This window comes from Diachasma alloeum, unplaced genomic scaffold (genome assembly GCF_001412515.2).
Source record: "Diachasma alloeum isolate Michigan unplaced genomic scaffold, Dall2.0 Dall_scaffold_00323, whole genome shotgun sequence".
Taxonomy (NCBI): Eukaryota; Metazoa; Arthropoda; class Insecta; order Hymenoptera; family Braconidae; genus Diachasma; species Diachasma alloeum.
In genome coordinates, this window is record NW_021680462.1 from 805,635 (window position 1) to 824,704 (window position 19,070).

Consider the following 19,070-nt stretch of genomic DNA (forward strand, 5'->3'; position numbering starts at 1 on the left):
TCGTTACCCAGGACCAACGACGTGGACGTGGCGGTGTCTGGTCCCAAGGATAACACATGTTTGTAACATAAAAAGACGTGAGACAATACAGAGATGAGATAATTTAAGAGTTCCAACTGATAACCCCGACAATAGCGACCCAATACATCTCCGCCGCCCTCCATCCGGCTAAATTCATTGAAATATGAAAATTGGTTCTACTATCAGGCGTATCAATCGGAATCCGAGAGTGTGTGAGGGGCAGGGGGAGGGGGGGTGACGTTGGGTGAATAATGTCACACCCGTTCTGCGAACGGTTCAAACCTATCAGTCTATTGAGCGTCTATTGAACGTTTAAAGAAGTACTCACTATATGGGTGATTTTCTACAAATTGTGATTTTTCACATCGCACATTTTGCAAAATCTAAACATGTCTGCAGAGTAATTTTTTTACGTTTCTATATGTTATAATGGTCCAGAAGTATATTCCTAGCACCACTCTACTACAAGTGCATAAGATTCAGAATAATAGAGTGTTACCTATTGTTTACTGCTACGGTGGTGACCAAACTTAACAAGTCTTCGTATTTCAATTAAGGAATTTAATTTTTAGATAATAAAACAAGTTAATTGATTTATTTGACATCGTTCGAGTATCATATATTCAAATGCAGAGATCACTTTGTTTTTTTTTTTCAACAATCAATTCTGACACAGTACTGGTGTATTCAGCGGTTGTTAATGACCCACCTGGGCGTTACTCCGAGTTTGCACCATTTAAACACCTAAAACATCTTTCTAAATACCTTACTGATGATACAACTTGACTCCCATACATTTATGTATGATATGACATAGTTGTGACATTCTGTGTTAAAACCTAATCACCCTTCGCACCAGCTTTGAATTAAAAGCTCTCTGAAGATGATGAGTTTCAGGCAATGGAATGTTACTTTTTTTAAGCAAAAAATTAGCTAAGAAATTACACGACTTGTAACAATCATGAGACCACGGTAGTGACAAAATAATTTGTGACTTATCTTCTTCACCTCTCGAGTAGTGTTTCCTCGATGTACACATGTGTCTAGTTAATTTTTACTGGTGTAAATACTGGGCCTTACCCTTTCATTACAGATTTTCGGTGCGCACGCATCGTATGCAAATGTCGAAAATGGCGCGGGAAATCCCCTATTATCTATATTCAGGAAATTTTCTTTGAGCTACTTATTTACTTGGTTTCATTGACAAAATCTCACATTTCATATAAAGGACATGCCATGGTAATGACATTAAGACTGGTTTCAGCTCTCTAGAGCTAAATAAACGGTCAGGGAATGGCATCTATTTTATGGAAACGGTGGAATGCCATAGTGTCTCCCGATATCCGGAGAAATTTGATTATTATTTCATCATTTTGAGATTGGAAAAATTGAAGGACAAGAAAATAACAATTTGTAGATAATCACCTATATATCTATGGAAGTGGCTCCGCTATTGAATTAAATTGCGAGAATACTGCGTTCGATTTTGAACTTTCTGGAGTCGTAAATTCCAGAAATCTGACCTACACAGAACAGTATTTGCAATTTTTGCTACACGCCGAAATAATCTTTGTGTAGCTGTTTTTAATGAAAGGGGAGAATTCGATGAGAGGAATGTTAAGGGTGAGGAGACTTGGATAATTGGAGACTTGGAATGATTACTCACGTTTTAACAAAGTCGATATTTATTTTTAACAATATTTGGTAGAGAGGTATAATGCACGAGGGTACCTCCGATGAGGTGTTTCTTCCTAGGGATGAAGTTCGTAACCGATTACCAAATATTAAAATTTGGACAAGTTGGATTTTCAAAGTAGAAGGGATGGAAAAGTGGAGGAGGAAAATGGTTTTTCTAAACTTTCAAATGATTGGTCAAAATGACCTGTGATGGGAGGGACAATATTCTGATTGGAGAGGTATCATGGAAAATTCGGAAGTGCAGGAAGTAGGGAGAGAGGGAGAAATTGGCGCGCCTTGGGCCTATTCCCCAATAAAGGGCGTCTGGGCGAAAATATTGAGGGACCGTTGAGGGTCGAGCGCAATAAACGGAAAGAAACTATAAAGTAATTTGGAAATACAAATTTTTGAGTTGAATGAAGGGATTAGGACAAATTTTGGCAGTGATTAAATTTCTGAGAAATGTCCTTTACAAACTTGAGGAAATATGAGGATTATTTCAATAAAATAATTCTGAAGGGTCTAAAAGAGATATTTGAGAAATATTTTCGGGTGATTTTATGAGTTTACAATTTTTCTAGAGGACAAAGCTGAGTCTAATTAAAATTCTAAGAATTATTTGGGAAAAATACTAAAATAAAAATGGGAAATTTTCAAGGATTGAATTAAATATTTAAAAATAGAAAGATTGTTAATTTCGCGTACTTGATACGCAACATACTCCCCCGTTGAGAGTTGAGCGATCAATTATTCCTTGGAGTTGCTGGAGTCCACGGGCAGTGGTGCCAAGCGTCGAACGTTTCGATCTACTTCTCCAGTAGATGTCCGCAGGCTAGCCTTCCTGGTGATGCCATCGTCTGATGGGTAGATTTCAATGACACGGCCCATGCGCCATTTTAGAGGGGGTAAATTGTCGTCGCGCAAGAGCACCAATGTTCCAACGCCAATGTCATGGTGTCCTGAAGTCCACTTATGACGGATGTTGAGTTCGGAGAGGTACTCCTTATGCCACCGATTCCAGAAATGTTGCTTAATCTTCTCAAGGTGTTGCCAGTAAGAGAGACGATTGCTAGGGACCTCTGTCCAATCAGGTGCAGGGAGATCAGTGGTAATGTCTCCATGCAGGAAGTGAGCAGGCGTGAGAGCGTTGAAATCGTTTGGATCGGATGATAATGGAGTCAATAGTCTTGAATTGAGGATTCCCTCAATTTTGATGCAGAAAGTATTGAACTGTTGATATGTTAACAATTCATTTCCAATAACTCTTTTCATATGTTGCATAAGACTTCACGGCAGCTTCCCAGATGCCACCGCAATGAGGAGATACAGGGGGGATAAAATTCCATTCGATGCCTTGTTCATTCAGCTTTCGATTGATGAATTCACCGTGCTTTTCGTCGTTGAGAAGTGTATAGAGTTCCTTCAACTCTTTGTTTGCACCGATGAATGTTGTTGCATTATCTGAGTGGAGAGCCTTGCAGGAGGGATGTCGAGAGATGAATCGGCTGAGTGTAGGCAAAAATTCTTCACTGGTCAAGTCATTGACGAGTTCGATGTGTACTGCCTTTGATGTGAAGCACACGAATATGCTGATCCAAATTTTTATTTTCTTGAGATTACGGTATCTTCGTTCTTTGATGAGGAAGGGACCACAATAGTCCACACCAGTGTGAGTGAAGGGGTTTGCCTGTGTGATGCGTGCGCTCGGGAGATCTGCCATGGGATAGTTGACTGAAGGTGGATCTACCTTGGCACAGTTGATGCACTTGTGAATGATGAATCGTACTTGACTGCGCCCATCAATGGGCCAGTATCGCTGCCTGAGTAGATGAAGAGTTGTCTGGATGCCTGGGTAAAGATTGGCCAAGTGAGCTTTCTTGATGAGGAGGTGAGTGATGTAATGCCCCTTTGATAGCAATATGGGATGTTTGCCATCTAGGGCAAAATTACGAGCCTTTCTTAGCTGACCACCAACTCGAATGAGTCCATTGTCATCGAGTTTCAAACTGAGGTTTTTTAAACGATTTTTTGAAGAAAGAGGTTTTCCTTGCCGAAGTAGTGAGAGTTCTGTGGAGAAGGCTTCTTCTTGAACTAGTTGGAGAAGTTTAGTTTCGGCTGCTTCAAGTTCTGGGAGAGTGAGATATTTGTGGGAAAGTCTCTTGCGCCACCTTAAGCACCATCCAGTGATTCGTTTGAGCTTTTCAAATGAGGAATACCGACGTAGAAAGAGATTGCTGGCGGGTTCAGTGACATGAAGACAAGCAATTTTTCGAAGTTCAGGTAATTCTGAGGGCTTTTTTATGAGGAGATGAGGCCAATGCTCTTTAGGATCATGGAGCCAGCTGGGTCCATGCAGCCACAGATGATTCTTCAAGAAGTCAGAGGCAAGTTCACCCCTGGATACTGCATCTGCGGGATTGTCGTGTGTGCGTACATGTCTCCACTCTATGTTCTTGGTGAGATCTTGGATTCGAGATACTCTGTTAGCCACGAATCGTTGAAGGAGGTGACGAGATGTTCTAATCCAGTGGAGAGCGACAGTAGAGTCTGACCAAAAAACTTCTCGTTGTGGTGTGAGGTCTGTTGCTTTCTTCACTGTGTCATACAGGTTAGAGAGGAGTTCCATTGCACAGAGTTCCAAGCGAGGGATGGTGTGATTGCCTTTGAGAGGAGTGATTCGAGATTTAGCACAGTAGAGGTTGATCTGGATTTTTCCGTTATCATCGATTGACTTGAGATAAATGCAGGCTCCATACGCACTCTGGCTGGCATCACAGAAACCGTGCACTTCAAAATGCTTGAGATTCGATGTAACTTGTCGTTTGAACTGCATTTTGTTGAGGAGAGGAAGTTGTGATGCAAATTCATTCCATTTAGTATGAATTTCTGTCAGTGTAGAGTCATCCCAATTTAATTTGAGTCTCCAGAGTTCTTGTTGTATGATCTTGGCGTGTGTCACCACTGGATTCAGTAATCCAAGTGGATCGAAGATTCGTGCAACGTCTGATGCAATGGTCCTCATGGTGATGACATCCCTGGTGGCGATGGGGTTGACAGTATACACAATACTATCATTCTGCGAATCCTAATGGATTCCTAGGGTTTTGAGGGTAGGATCATCCCCACCGAGTAATTGAAGATTGACGGTTGACTCTGGTAGACCTTGGAGAATGTCTGGGGAGTTGGAGGCACACTGTCGTAGGTTGAAGCCGCCTTCTTTGAGCAGGTTCATGATGTCATCTCTGAGGTGCAGGGCTTCTTCAAGTGTAGCTGCCCCAGTGAGAAGATCATCGATATAGAGGTCTCGTTTTAGTCGTTCAGCTGCTACTGGGTACCTTTCGTGTTCATCATCAGCCAACTGGTGTATGCATCTGACTGCTAAGAATGGAGCAGAGGAGAGTCCAAACGTCACTGTCTGCAACTCGTATGTGTTGATCTTATCTTTCTCTCGCCAGAGAATACATTGATATTTCGTGTCTTCGGGTCTCACAAGAACCTGGCGATACATCTTCTCGATGTCACCAGTGAGTATGTAATTGTGGAGCCTGAATCGTAGCACTAGAGATAGAATATCGTCCTGAATAGTTGGACCAACCATCAGGGCGTCATTGAGAGATACACCAGTACTGGAGCGAGCTGATCCGTCGAAGACAACTCTAGTCTTGGTGGTGAGGCTGGTCTCCTTGATGACGGCATGGTGGGGAAGGTAGAAGCCATCTTCTACCTCTGTGTCAACCTTCTTCATGTGGCCAAGGTCAATGTACTCGTTGATGACCTTGGTATACTCTTCTGCTAGCTTGGGGTTCCATTGGAATTTTCGTTCTAGTGAGAGAAGGCGACGTTTCGCCTGGAGGAATGAGGTGCCGAGTTGAGCCTTTTTCTCGTTGAAGGGAAGTGCCACTACATACCGACCTTCGGAATTGCGTGACACGTGCTGCTTGAAATGAAGCTGGCAGGCTGCTTCTTCTTCTGATTGTGGGCTCTCCCTGAACCCAATGTCCTCGATTTCCCAAAATCTTTTGAACTCATCAATTATTTTGGTGAAATGACATTTTGCTTGATCGTGGTCGGACTCGTTACTCATACTGCCACAGACAATCCAGCCGAATAGCGTTTTCTGAAGATGAACGTCGGCAGCGTTGGGGAGCTTGATTTGTCCTATGCTGAGAACAGAGATGGAGGTACTGGATCCCAACAAAACCTGGATTGGAGCAGGCTTGTGGAAGTTCAGATCTGCGAGGGGCAAATTCTTGGGAATCTTCAGTGAATCTCTATCAATTTGCTCACTGGGTATGAGAGATGAGATTCTTGGGACTATTAAGAAACTCAATTCTTTTTTGAACTTGTTCAAACGAGAGGTGATTGTGGTGTTGATTCTGTGGCGTACGATTGTTGAGAGTTGATCCAGAGCTCCGATGGGGATAGAGCAAGTTACCTTGGTGATGCCAAGCTCAGCAGCCAATTCCTGAGTAATGAAGTTTCTTGTGGATCCAGTATCGATGAGGGCACGACATGGTACTGGTTGACGATTCTTGTTGAGAAGATTGATGATTGCTGTGGGCAGGATGTCTTGTCCTACTGAGTCCAGCGGCAGTGAGATGGCTGATGCGGTTGGGCTGCTTGGAGTATTTAGTCATGCACTGGTGGTGCCTGGTGCTGTTGAAGATTCCTTGATGTAGTGGAGTAGTGAGTGCTTATACTATAGCTATAGCTATACCAGCTATACATTTCATGCATTTCCGAAAGACGCATGTTTACCATTGAACAGATACTTCGCTACTGACCGGCATCGTAAATCGTCTGTTATTCCTTCGCAAATTGCGGTGGCCCGGCAACATGTATCGAATTCGAACCCACGAAATAGCTTTAAAGGATGTAAACATCCAGTTATTTTTAGTCTCATATAGTTTTCCAACATTTCTATCAGCTATAGAACCTGCATTCTGCTCGTTAAAATAGTTATTAGTATATGAAATTTATCCAAAAATTTCTGGTGGAGTCTTTCTACATATTTACCATGAATTTTCTCAAAATTAATGACTAAAAACTCAACTTGTCCCATATATGCACACAGATATGACCTTAAAAGCGTTATTTCCTTACGTTTCATAACATTCTAGACCCATTATAATAAATATTGGAAGATCGAAAAATCGGTCAAATAAAAGGCTTTCATTACGAATAAAAAAAAAAACTAATAAAACATAAAGTGATGGTCAAATATCTTCGTCGTCGGATAGACTTGGTACAGTGGACTCTGGTTAGAGTCGACTGTTTTGCGGGATAGGGGAATCGAATTCGGAGAATTCGACTCTATTTCCCTGCCCCCACTATGCTGTTGTATACCCACATTATTTCCTGATTTCCCACTTACGAAATACCCCCCATTTCCTAAATATCCTCAAAGTCCTCTACAGCCTCAAATCCAGTCCCCATCCTAACCAAATAAGTCCGCACTTCCCTCATAACGCAAATGAAGCAATTAGGCTCCGACTGTCGCCAGTGCCCCAGACGGACCCTAATATTTGTCCCAGATATTTGGCGCCTCCAAAAACCCCCACTCCTCAATTTTCCTCAGATCTGCCCTTTTTCCAAGACTCATGTCTTACAAAATAACTCTCCCTCAATTCAGTTCAAAATCACCCTCCGAACTTACAACACCTCTTAACTTAGGAGTCTTACTTTAATAAATCATGAACACAATTATCTCGCTTCTCCGGCTCTCCTTATTATTAAATCGTTATTTCATAGAAATACGACATAAATCTGGCGACGAGGATGGGATGTCCAGCACTCTGAAACAGTGAATTAAAGTGGAACTGACAATTCTACTCTGTGAACCGAGTGGCAGCTATCAAGTTGTTGAGAACGTGGACACCGTAGGAGACAAAACTGGAGGACCATCGCGAGCCAAGGAAAATTCTGCAGTTTGGTTGAACACACTGAAATTAGCAACTCCAGCACCGATTGCAACGAATCACTTCCGCAGTAAGTGCTGTTCATATGAATATTCGTACATTCAGACAATTCCTTGTTTCTCATAACTTCCCAATACTCCTATAAATTTCATTTCAATTCAAAAATATAGAGATCAAATTTCAAAGCTAAACGATGCCTGACAGTACACAGACCACTCAAAATACGTGCAACTCGTCCCTTTTTTACGAACTCTCATTTTTAATTAAATTAATTCCCAAAACTTTCGACGGAGATCGATATAAAATTCGCAGTTTTATCAAACAAGTCGATGGAGTCTTTGAACTCGCGTCTGATCAACAAAAGCCAGCACTTTTACTTTATGTAAAAAGTCGTATCACTGGCAAAGCTCGTGAACAGATCGACATTCATTGTAACCTCACGACTTGGGAAGAAATTTCTGAACTTCTTTTAAGTCTTTATCAAGATAAAAAAACTCTTGATCAATTATTTGAAGAATTAAATTCCATGCATCAAAAGAAAAATGAAAATGTCTCACAATTTTATCAAAAAATTGAAGATCTCATCACGTATTCTCGCAGCAGTTCACACGAGTGAATAAGATGAAAATCTCTTACCGGGCCCTATCGCAATGGTTACTAAAATGACTCTAAATCGCTTTATTTATTACACACACCCACAAATTTCGCAAATGCTCCGCTATCGCGAATTTGCAACAATTAATCAAGCCTTTACTGCCGCAGTAACCGAAGAAAAAGCCCTTCGAATGCAATACAATCCACATTCTAAATGCACACATTGTGGTAGATTAAATCACACGAGTGATGATTGTCACTTTAAAAATCCAAATTCAAATTTTTCCTCGTCACGCGAGCCTAAACCAATCAATTTTTCTCAACAAAATTCTTATCGAAATTCTTTTAAAAGTCAAAATCAGTCACAAAACCCAAATCGACCTAACAATCAACGATTTAATCAAAATTTGAATCGTTCAAATTCTCAAAAAACGTGCAATTATTGTAAAAAGAGTGGCCATGTTATTGAAGAATGCATAAAAAGATTTGCTGCAAATGTCAGGAAAAACAAAGGCACCGCATCTCAAAATCCACAATAATCAAGCATACACGTTAGCAACCCAATGAAAAATGAAAATTTTCAGATGGCCAGCCTTAATTCTCATCCACCAGAATTATCTAAGCCACAAAATGAGGTTCCGACTACTTTTGCAAATCTAAATTCATTCGCGTTCCACATCCCCTCGAATAACAGCGAATTAAAATACATTCTCTTTGAATCCCCTCACTCAGATGATCCTGATAAAATTCTCAAATTTTTGGTCGACACTGGAGCGGCCGTCTCTCTCGTAAAAGCCTCGAGTATTCGTAATTTCGAAATCGTTAATCGTGAGCCAATTATTCTCAATGGCATTAAGCCCAACGCGCCGATCATGACTCTCGGACAGACCGAACTCGATTTGTCGGTAAATTCTAACTCTTTTCTTAACAAATTTCATCTACTTAACTCAGATACGGGAATTCCATTTGATGGTCTCGTGGGACAGGACTTTTTTCAAAACCAAAATTGCAAAATCGATTACCAAAATTCGACTCTCTCAATCGATGCGGTACCGTTTCCCTTACCATTACAAAGTAACGCCATTCTATTCCACAATGCATCACGATTAATTATCCAAGCTCGCTCGGAAATAATCGCAAAAGTATCACTCATCAATCCTCTCGACCTTGACGAAGGTATAATCGCACGTCAATTCCTCGACAAAGAAGAAAAATTATTAATTCCCACAGCTCTCGTAAAAGCGATAAATAAAGAATAATCGCTTATTACAATTGTAAATCGATCCGCAGAAGAGAAAATTCTCCCGAAACCGCATTTACCGCTTTTATCTTCTCCTCAACAAATGAAAGTTTTTCATATGAATGAAGATAATTCAGAAAATTTCGAGAAAAGACGTGAACTATTACACAAAAACATCCGCACTGAACATCTTAATCTCGAAGAACAACAATCCTTAACTAAACTGTGCGAAGAATTTCACGATATTTTTAATCTCCCAGACGACGAATTATCTTGTACATCTGCGACCGTTTGTAAAATTCCCACGACCGACAATATTCCAATTCAAGTAAAATCTTATCGGTACCCTGAAGTTCACAAAAAGGAAGTATCTAATCAAATAGAAAAAATGATCAAACAAAGAATCATAAAACCCTCTGTAAGCCCATGGTCGAGCCCCCTCTTGGTCGTCCCTAAGAAAATGGACGCCTCAGGTCAACAAAAGTGGCGTATTGTTATCGACTATAGGAAACTCAATGAAAAAACAATAGGAGATGCGTACCCTCTTCCGAATATCGAAGACATATTAGATCAATTAGGCCATTCTCATTATTTCACAACACTTGATTTGGCAAGTGGCTTTCATCAAATCCCGATGCATCCCGATGATGCCCAGAAAACCGCGTTTTCTACCCCATCAGGCCACTATGAGTATACGCGTATGCCCTTCGGGTTGAAGAACGCTCCTGCTGTTTTTCAAAGATTAATGAACAATGTTCTCACTGGCCTTACTAGCAATCAATGCTTCGTGTATCTAGATGACGTTGTTATTTATGCATCTAGTCTTACTGAACATGAAACAAAATTACGCAACGTGTTCAATCGATTACGCGAAAATAATCTCAAACTTCAACCTGACAAGTGCGAGTTTTTGCGTGAATCTTGTCACTATCTCGGACATATTATCTCCAAAGATGGAGTTAGGCCAAATCCCAAGAAAGTCGAGTGCATTCAAAAGGTAAGACCTCCTACGAATCCTAAAGAAATTAAAATCTTCCTCGGAATGGCTGGTTATTATAGAAAAATTATCCCAAATTTTTCCACTATCGCAAAACCATTGATACTATTATTGAAAAACGATGTACCATTCGTTTGGACAGAGAAACAATAAGAAGCATTCGACAAATTAAAATCGATTTTAACTAGCGAAGCGCTACTCCAATATCCAGACTTTTCAAAGCGTTTTGCTGTAACTTGTGACGCATCAAACTTTGGTATCGGTGGCGTCCTATCACAAATTATTGATGATAAAGATCTACGTATTGCGTATTATTCACGAACATTAAATTCTGCTGAACAGAATTATTCTATGACAGAAAAAGAATTACTAGCAATTATTCAAACGGTTGAATATTTCCGCCCCTATCTCTACGGACGAGAATTTACGATTTACACAGATCACAGGCCTCTTCAATGGCTATTTAATTGCAAAAATCCTTCTTCAAAATTCATGCGTTGGCGTTTGCGTATATCCGAGTACAAGTATATTATCAAAGACAAGCCGGGTAGAGTCAATTCTAATGCTGACGGCTTATCGCGCTTAATTTGCGATTCAAATCAAGAAAATGAGGCAGTATTTCTGATCAAAAGATCTGAGAAAACGTATCAAGATTTTACAAAATTTCATTATATGAATCAAGATGTGATCGATTACTCAAAAGAAGAAACTCCCCTCTCTAAATTGAAAGGCAGTATCGTATTTCTGTGGTCTGAAGATTTAGACAAAGAAAATCAATATTCAGAGTATATCACTGAGAATTTCGACACGAGTACTCTAAAATCAAGCCCTAATGGATTCGAGAAATTAACGAACGATCATCAGAAATGATTTATTTTGTTTCCCAAGAGCAAACATCATGATAAAATCGATTATTGAAATTTATTCCAAAGTTTTATGCAATTCAAAGCTGAAATCAAATCAAAAGATTTTACTCTAGTACCTCCAAAAATCAAAAACGGAGTTAAGCCTGAGATTTTCAATGAAATGGTTAAATTCATTTTTCCATCTAATAAAATTAAATTCCTCAATATGAAGAAAATTACTCCTCAGAATCAAGATGAAATTAAAATCATTCTCAAAGAATCTCATGACAGTAAATTATCTGGACACAGTGGTTTCAATCGAACGTATTCAAAAGTAAAAGAAAGTGTTGCGTGTCATACACGCGAAACTACAATTTCGGTATTAATTATTTTCCATTCATTTTTAAATTTCCCAAATGTTATTTCGAAGGAAATAATTGACACAAAGACACGTATTTCCCCGGCGTCTAGACTCATAGCAATCGAAATATATTCAATTATTATTCTTAATCCTCAGTGCAGCTGCTCTTCAAATTATTTTATTACTGTTTTCTCAAGTCCAGAACTAATTCTCGTGAAACTCGACTGGGAAAGACTCTTCGTCTAGACAATTTTAATAATGCTTTCGTTCAATACTCTATTTATTCAAACAAACTTCACATTTTAGGTTTTATGAGTTTAGTCACAATAGTCTTTGAAAATATGTTCAATAATCCTCTCGTACCACTCGACCCCTCCTATTCATCATCTCTCACAGCGGGTTCCAAGTACCTCATCGGACCCACATAGTCATAACCCGCCCCTCTGCCTACCTCTCTCTCAACTCAAGGAAGGCCCCAATTTTCCCCCAATGCAAACTAAACCACACCTCCTACCTCATTTCCACCAATCGCAAATATTGTTAACTTACTCTGATTCGCTCGGCATTACCACCACCGTTTAGCATATAAGCCTCGTACTCGAAAATTATTAGTTAGTTAAAATTCAAATCTCTGACTAGTCACATCTAGCAGAAATCACTGTACAAAAATATATCTTATTCTCGAATAAACGGAAAATTGTAAAAACTGAAGTTGTATACATCCGATTTATCCAAGTCTCCCAGTATATACCCATCACATCCTCACTCACTCCAATCATTCGAAAAATTCCCCTTTTTAATCAGCTGCATAAAGAACCTATTCGGCGTGCAGCAGTTAGCCTGATATTGTGTCTGTAGGTTCAGACCTCTGGAATTTACAACTCCAGAGAATTAAAATAATTTCACTATTCAGTGCCTAACAGAAAGGTATTATTGGCCAACAATGAAAAGCGATATTAGAAGTTATATAAAAAAAAGTCACTCTTGTCAATTGAATAAAACAAATTTCAAACCCACCAAGCAACCAATGGAGATCACAACCACTTCTGAAAAACCTTTTCAAAGATTAGCGATCAACATAGTAGGACCACTACCCTTGACAGAACAAGGCAATCGTTTGATTATTACTGCTCAAGACGATCTCACGAAATACTCGTTTGCATTTCCGGTCCCCAATCATGAAGCTCAGACTGTTGTCGATAGACTCCTCACTATTTTTGTATATTTTGGAATCCCTCAAACCATTCTCACCGATCAAGGCACAGATTTTATGTCAAACCTCATGAAAGAGATGACTAATCTTTTCAAAACAAAACATATCTCATCAACTCCATATCACCCGCAAACTAACGGTGCATTAGAAAGATCCCATCTTACTCTTAAAGATTATTTGAAACATTACATTAATAAAAAACAAACTGATTGGGATACCTATGTTTTATTTGCAATGTTCAGTTATAACACTGCAATTCACAAGTCGACTCATTTCACTCCTTACGAACTTCTCTTTGGTCACAAGGCTTATTTACCATCATCTATTACACAAAACCCCGAATTCCATTACACCTATGATGATTATATTCGGTCATTACAATTTACACTAAATTCTTCATTTCAATTGGCACGAGATAATTTGATCGAATTGAAAATGCGAAGTAAGGGATATCATGATAAGAAAATTAATCCCATTGAATTCAAAATCGGCGACTTAGTTACAATTGAAAATAAAGGCACGACCCCTATCTGGTCTTTCGAAGAAATTAAGTTCCAATGCGAAAGGACCATATAAAATTATTAAGCTATTCGCTAATCAAACTGCGGAATTGCAAATTGGTAAGAAGTTAGTGAAATATCACACTAATTTATTAAAACCATATTTTTCAGATGAACCACACAATCCTGATCCTATTCCTACTTCCTCTCCTAATTAATTGCAAGATCTTTTATTCCCATCATCCATTTGAAAATACAAGTGGTATCTTTTATAACAAAAAGGGAATAGTACAAGTCACTAACTCCAAATTAACTCTTCTAACCTATCTCAATAAAACTCATCTCAGAAGTACGCTCGATGTCATTGATAAATATTTTGCTAAAACCGATGAAATCTGTAGACAAACGACAACAGAAATAACTAAAAAGGGTCACATCAGTTTTCATTGTGACCGCTCAATTGATCTCATTAAATCGGAAGGAACAGATATTAAAACAAAGAATGATATTCTTCGACAAATGACTGAGAGATTGATTATAAGAAAAAAGAAACGTGGTCTCATCAATGGTTTGTCTTATCTGTTCAAATGGGGTTTCGGCATGCCTAGCGCAGACGATGCCCAATATTATGAAGATTCTATAAAAATGTTGACAAATAATAATAAACAAACACAGACATTGCTGAAATCACAGGTTCAAATAATTACAAACGCAATCAGAAATTTCAATAGCTCTTTGTTTTCACTCCAGAGTCAAGAGAGAGCAATGAATCAAAATATCGAAAAAATTAATTCATTCACGATCCAGACAAATTCTTACATATCTCGTTTAGAAGTGGAAACAACACTTAATCAACAAATCACAATACTCCATATGCTTGTTACTCAAGCAAACCGCGAATTTTCCAAATATATCGAAGCAATTAACTTAGCCAATCATAATATCGTTTCTCCCTTTCTCTTAACCCCACAAATGTTACATGATGAGTTGAAAACATAAAAACATCCACGAACTAGTAATGCAACCAAATATGGAAAATATTCATCACTTTTTTAAGCTTTTACACTTACAAATTATGTCCACAAAAGAAAATATCATTTTTGCATTACAAATTCCACTTGCAGATAAAATGAAATTTGAACTCTATGAAATCATTCCAATTCCCATACAACAGAATGATTCACAATTCTTCTCCTATATTATCCCTTAAAGCAATTACCTCCTATTATCACAGCCTCGATCCCAATATACTTTCCTTAATGGATTGTCTGATTGTCATGAGTACCAAGATGAGCAGTACATCTGTTACCACCTGCACACGATGACTTCAACGAGCAACCCAACGTGTGAAATCGAACTGCTATCTCCACACACGAGAAAAATTCCTGCATCATGTATAACAAAAACCATTAAGGCAACCATCGAAACCTGGCATCATATCGCGAAGAATCAATGGATCTATATCCTCCAGAAGCCAACGACACTCACGATTATGTGCGGACAAAATGAAAACCACCTGAAAGATGTAATTCTCCAAAAGAGCGGATTAATTCAATTGGAACCTAAATGCCGAGGTTACACAGATCAGTTCATCATTGAGTCAACACGAGACTCCAAAAAGAACGCTACGTATTATATTCCTCAGATGAACATAATAACCGACGATTGCTGTATCCTGCAGACTCACTTTAATACTATTGAGTCAATCACATTAAAACCAATTCATCTGACCAATATTGATCTCAAGGACCTCCAGATAGCTGATAAAAAGCTCAACGAGCTTGACGAAATCATCACCAAGCAAATCAACGAACCATTTATTGTTACCCATACTAGATGGTACAATGTCGCCCTTGGGATCATCGCAGCATTTATCATCCTTTTCATCACCCTTCGATGTTGTAGATGTTTTGGACGATTTAATTTCTTTCATCGTCTTTGCTGCCCCACTACGAATCCGAGGAATGGTGCAACGACTCCTCCACTGATCAGTAACTTTGTCAACTGTATTTTTGATTCATCAGAACCATCTTCTGGATCAGTCAACGAAATCGTGACCTATCAACCAAGACAGAATTTACCTGCCATCACTCACAGAGCACCTGAAATTTCGGATGACGACGAAGTCCCGCCAGCTGTTCGCTTCCCGACTCGCCAACGATCTCGTAGAAGCACGACACCAATTTAATTCACTCCCTTCAATTTTTTTTTTATTGTATTGGATTCACATCTGATTTTTGAATTAGAATTTTCTCAGTTAATTTATCTATCAATTACAATTTATAACTTTTATTTCATTAATGATATTGTTTAAATTCAATGCTATTATTGTAATTCAATTTCTTTCATTCATACAATTTTATGATTTTGCAATTCGATGTATTTATTGTAATTCATTGCAATTCGATGTATCATTTGTTAACTCTCCGTTAACAAACTTGAGGGGGAAGGTGTTGTATACCCACATTATTTCCTGATTTCCCACTTACGAAATACCCCCCATTTCCTAAATATCCTCAAAATCCTGTACAGCCTCAAATCCAGTCCCCATCCTAACCAAATAAGTCCGCACTTCCCTCATAACGCAAATGAAGCAATTAGGCTCCGACTGTCGCCAATGCCCCAGACGGACCCTAATATTTGTCCCAGATATTTGGCGCCTCCAAAAACCACCACTCCTCAATATTCCTCAGATCTGCCCTTTTTCCAAGACTCATGTCCTACAAAATAACTCTCCTTCAATTCAGTTCAAAATCACCCTCGGAACTTACAACACCTCTTAACTTAGGAGTCTTACTTTAATAAATCGTGAACACAATTATCTCGCTTCTCCGGCTCTCCTTATTATTAAATCGTTATTTCATCGAAATACGACAACGCGCTCACGCCGAGCCCGACTTCCAAGAACTGGGAACGATAAAATGAAAAATACTATTTCTTTTCTCTCTCAATTCAACACTTTATTTTAATGATAAACTTTAGTTCACAGTTTCAACTATAATAGCAATATTCATATAGATTCAGACGATTTTTTTATCATCAATATTTTTAATTTCATTGACTATATTTAATCACAGAAGCTTTGTACCTAACATTCCATAGAACAGATATTTCTTCTGGAGTTAACGAACCATGTGAATCAAAAATGTTACAGTCGTTTTCTTTACCTCCCTTCATTATTTGATTTAATCCAATTTCGAATTAATTTTATGCCAACAAAACGAGATCCTCCCCCCATGACAGCCAGAAGTGGACTAAATTTTTTGATCGACAATTAAAATGCAGAATATTTTATTTTTAGTCTTTACTGGAATCGGAAGACAATAGCAATTTGAAGAAAATATTGGAGTGTTTAGTCTCCGGCTTGCGTGGGGACAGAGTGGGGGAAGCGCTCGAGCGGCGAGACAAAAAAATTGAGGGGAAGTTCGACACTAACCAATATGCCTCTAACCAAAGTCCACTGTACCCTGTTTTTTATTGCTTAAATTATGAAAAAAAAATTTTTTTTCGTCTTCTTTTCGCAGAATTTATTTCATTTTTCTGTCAGCAATATTTTCTCACAACTCCACTTAATTACCACGGAATCCTCCGGGGTATCAACCACACCTAGACAATCTCGTTTTCTTCGTCTACACCTCAAAAAGATGATGGCAAGAGAAGTGAATCCCCAGTGACAGTAGTGGATATTCGTTTCACTCGGGGGTGAGTACACCCAGGTGCTTTTGTGCCCATCGTGACCGTCCATACATAATTTTCATAGCTCTCGGTGGAATTGACTGCATTCAAAAGTTCAACTGGTGATTCACATTTTCTGCGAATCCAGCTATAGTTTAGAGTACTCCCGAGGTATCATGTATATTTCATAGAGAATTGTCGATGTATTTAAATGGATTCTAGGGAGCCATCTCAATTTGCTATTATAGGGTTTCGTTATTTTTTCCGAATGAGGAGAGATCGGAAATTGATTCAGTGAAGTCTGACAAAACAATGAAGGGAGAACAAATCGCCGAGAGTATTTTCTGAATCAGTAATGAAGGGGTTCATGAGATAATTTCAGTTGACCTTTTTGTTAGTTTTCAAGAATTTTTGTGTTGAGTAATAATAAGCTGTGAAATTTATGTAAGATTTTACTACTTTCAGAAAAATAACGTAACTTTTCCGATGGCAGACGGCAGAAGTTACGGAATGTTTTAAATTTATTCTCTTCGTTACCGACAAAAACTAACTGAAAACGATTCTCGCTTACGGATTACGTGAATAGTTCCCTCATTTTTATTCAATATTTCCTTCCGCATACAAAGTGCATTTAAAATGTGCAAATACCAGTCAATTGTTGACATACGTTTAATCATTCACATATTTTGCTATGTAGAATTCAGTTCATTGAATTCACAAAAAAAAATTTCCATCAGTGGTTAAAAAACATTTTTCTAAATTGTCCATGAGATTTTTGAATTAATCTTTCAACGGCGGGAGTCCATCAAGAGCCCACTCATGAGATTTAACGAGCAGACGGCATGTAATTCAGTGAAGTCTGACAAAACAATGAAGGGTGAACAAATCGCCCAGACTATTTTCTGAATATATCAGTAATGAAGGGGTTCATGAAATAATTTCAATTTACCTTTTTTTGTAGTTTTCAAGAATTTTTGTATTCTGAGTAATAATAAGCCGTGAAATTTGTGTCAGATTTTACTACTTTCAGAAAAATTACGTAACTTTTCCGATGGCAGACGGCAGAAGTTACTGAATGTTTTTGATTTATTCGCTTCGTTTCCGACAAAAACTAACTGAAAACGATTCTCGCTTACGGATTACGTGAATAGTTCCGTCATTTTTATTCAATACTTCCTTCCGCATACAAAGTGCATTTAAAAAGTGCAAATACCAGTCAGTTGTTGACATACGTTTAATCATTCACATATTTTGCTATATAGAATTCAGTTCATTGAATTCACAAAAAAAAATTTCCATCAGTGGTAAAAAAACATTTTTCTAAATTGTCCATGGGATTTTTGAATTAATCTTTAAACGGCGTGAATCCATCAACAGCCCACTTATGAGATTTAACGAGATGACATGTAATTCAGTGAAGTCTGACAAAACAATGAAAGGTCAACAACTCCCCCAGACTATGTTCTGAATATGTCAGTAATGAAGGGGTTCATGAAATAATTTCAATTTACCTTTTTTTGTCCCCCTCTACTGGGTTCCCACTTTGTCGTAGTGAGGGGGCTCGATCGCGGGTGGTGGAAGTCTTAAGGCCTACCGCTGCCCCCGGTCGCTAAGAGGAGCCCACCCAATCCATGTGTGTGAGCGGCGTAAGCGCAATCGCCCCCGAGGTTTGATGCAGCTTCGCTCTCTTGCGACGTCTTCTCTCGGCTCCACTCAGTCTGACCCGATTCACATCGGTACCAGACTGGTCAGCCTTGTCAGACTTCGTGTGTTCGCCATCACTGGCCCCACCCGAAGTTGCTTTTTCAATATTAAGATTTTTTAGATTGGTTTCCATTTTAGTCCCACGAGTACCGCGGTTAAGCGTTTTCACCTGGTGCATTGCCGCGATTGCCCAGGGCTTGGCTTGTCTCGGGTGGGTTCCACCCAAGACTCTTCTCAGAGGTCGCCCAGGTTTCTGAGAGGCACCGTTAGTGACACAGCTCCCCCTGTGCCACGGATCCTTAGGCACGGTATGGCCGAGGCCATG

General features: G+C 39.0%; 2 protein-coding genes across 2 annotated transcripts; both read right to left on the reverse strand.

The window, feature by feature from the left end:
* Positions 1-2,445: 2,445 nt before the first annotated feature.
* LOC107040148 lies at positions 2,446-4,720 on the reverse strand. Its single transcript, XM_015260091.1, has 2 exons — positions 3,026-4,720; positions 2,446-2,928 (listed from the first exon to the last, which is right to left on the reverse strand). The coding sequence occupies exons 1-2, from the start codon at positions 4,718-4,720 to the stop codon at positions 2,446-2,448; spliced, it is 2,178 nt and encodes a 725-aa protein (XP_015115577.1).
* Positions 4,721-4,783: 63 nt separating this feature from the next.
* On the reverse strand, positions 4,784-15,299 carry LOC107040149. Its single transcript, XM_015260092.1, has 2 exons — positions 15,098-15,299; positions 4,784-6,252 (listed from the first exon to the last, which is right to left on the reverse strand). The coding sequence occupies exons 1-2, from the start codon at positions 15,297-15,299 to the stop codon at positions 4,784-4,786; spliced, it is 1,671 nt and encodes a 556-aa protein (XP_015115578.1).
* Positions 15,300-19,070: the final 3,771 nt, after the last annotated feature.

Bases quoted from the DNA above. Each gene is read 5' to 3' on its own strand.
- LOC107040149 (XM_015260092.1), bottom strand. From the start codon at position 15,299: ATGAAAGAAATTAAATCGTCCAAAACATCTACAACATCGAAGGGTGAT. The intron at 6,253-15,097 runs GTCAGATGAATT...TCCTGCCCACAG, and splicing joins GGTCCTTGAGATCAATATTG to CAATCATCAATCTTCTCAAC.
- LOC107040148 (XM_015260091.1), bottom strand. From the start codon at position 4,720: ATGAGGACCATTGCATCAGACGTTGCACGAATCTTCGATCCACTTGGA. The intron at 2,929-3,025 runs GTATCTCCTCAT...ACATATCAACAG, and splicing joins AATGGAATTTTATCCCCCCT to TTCAATACTTTCTGCATCAA.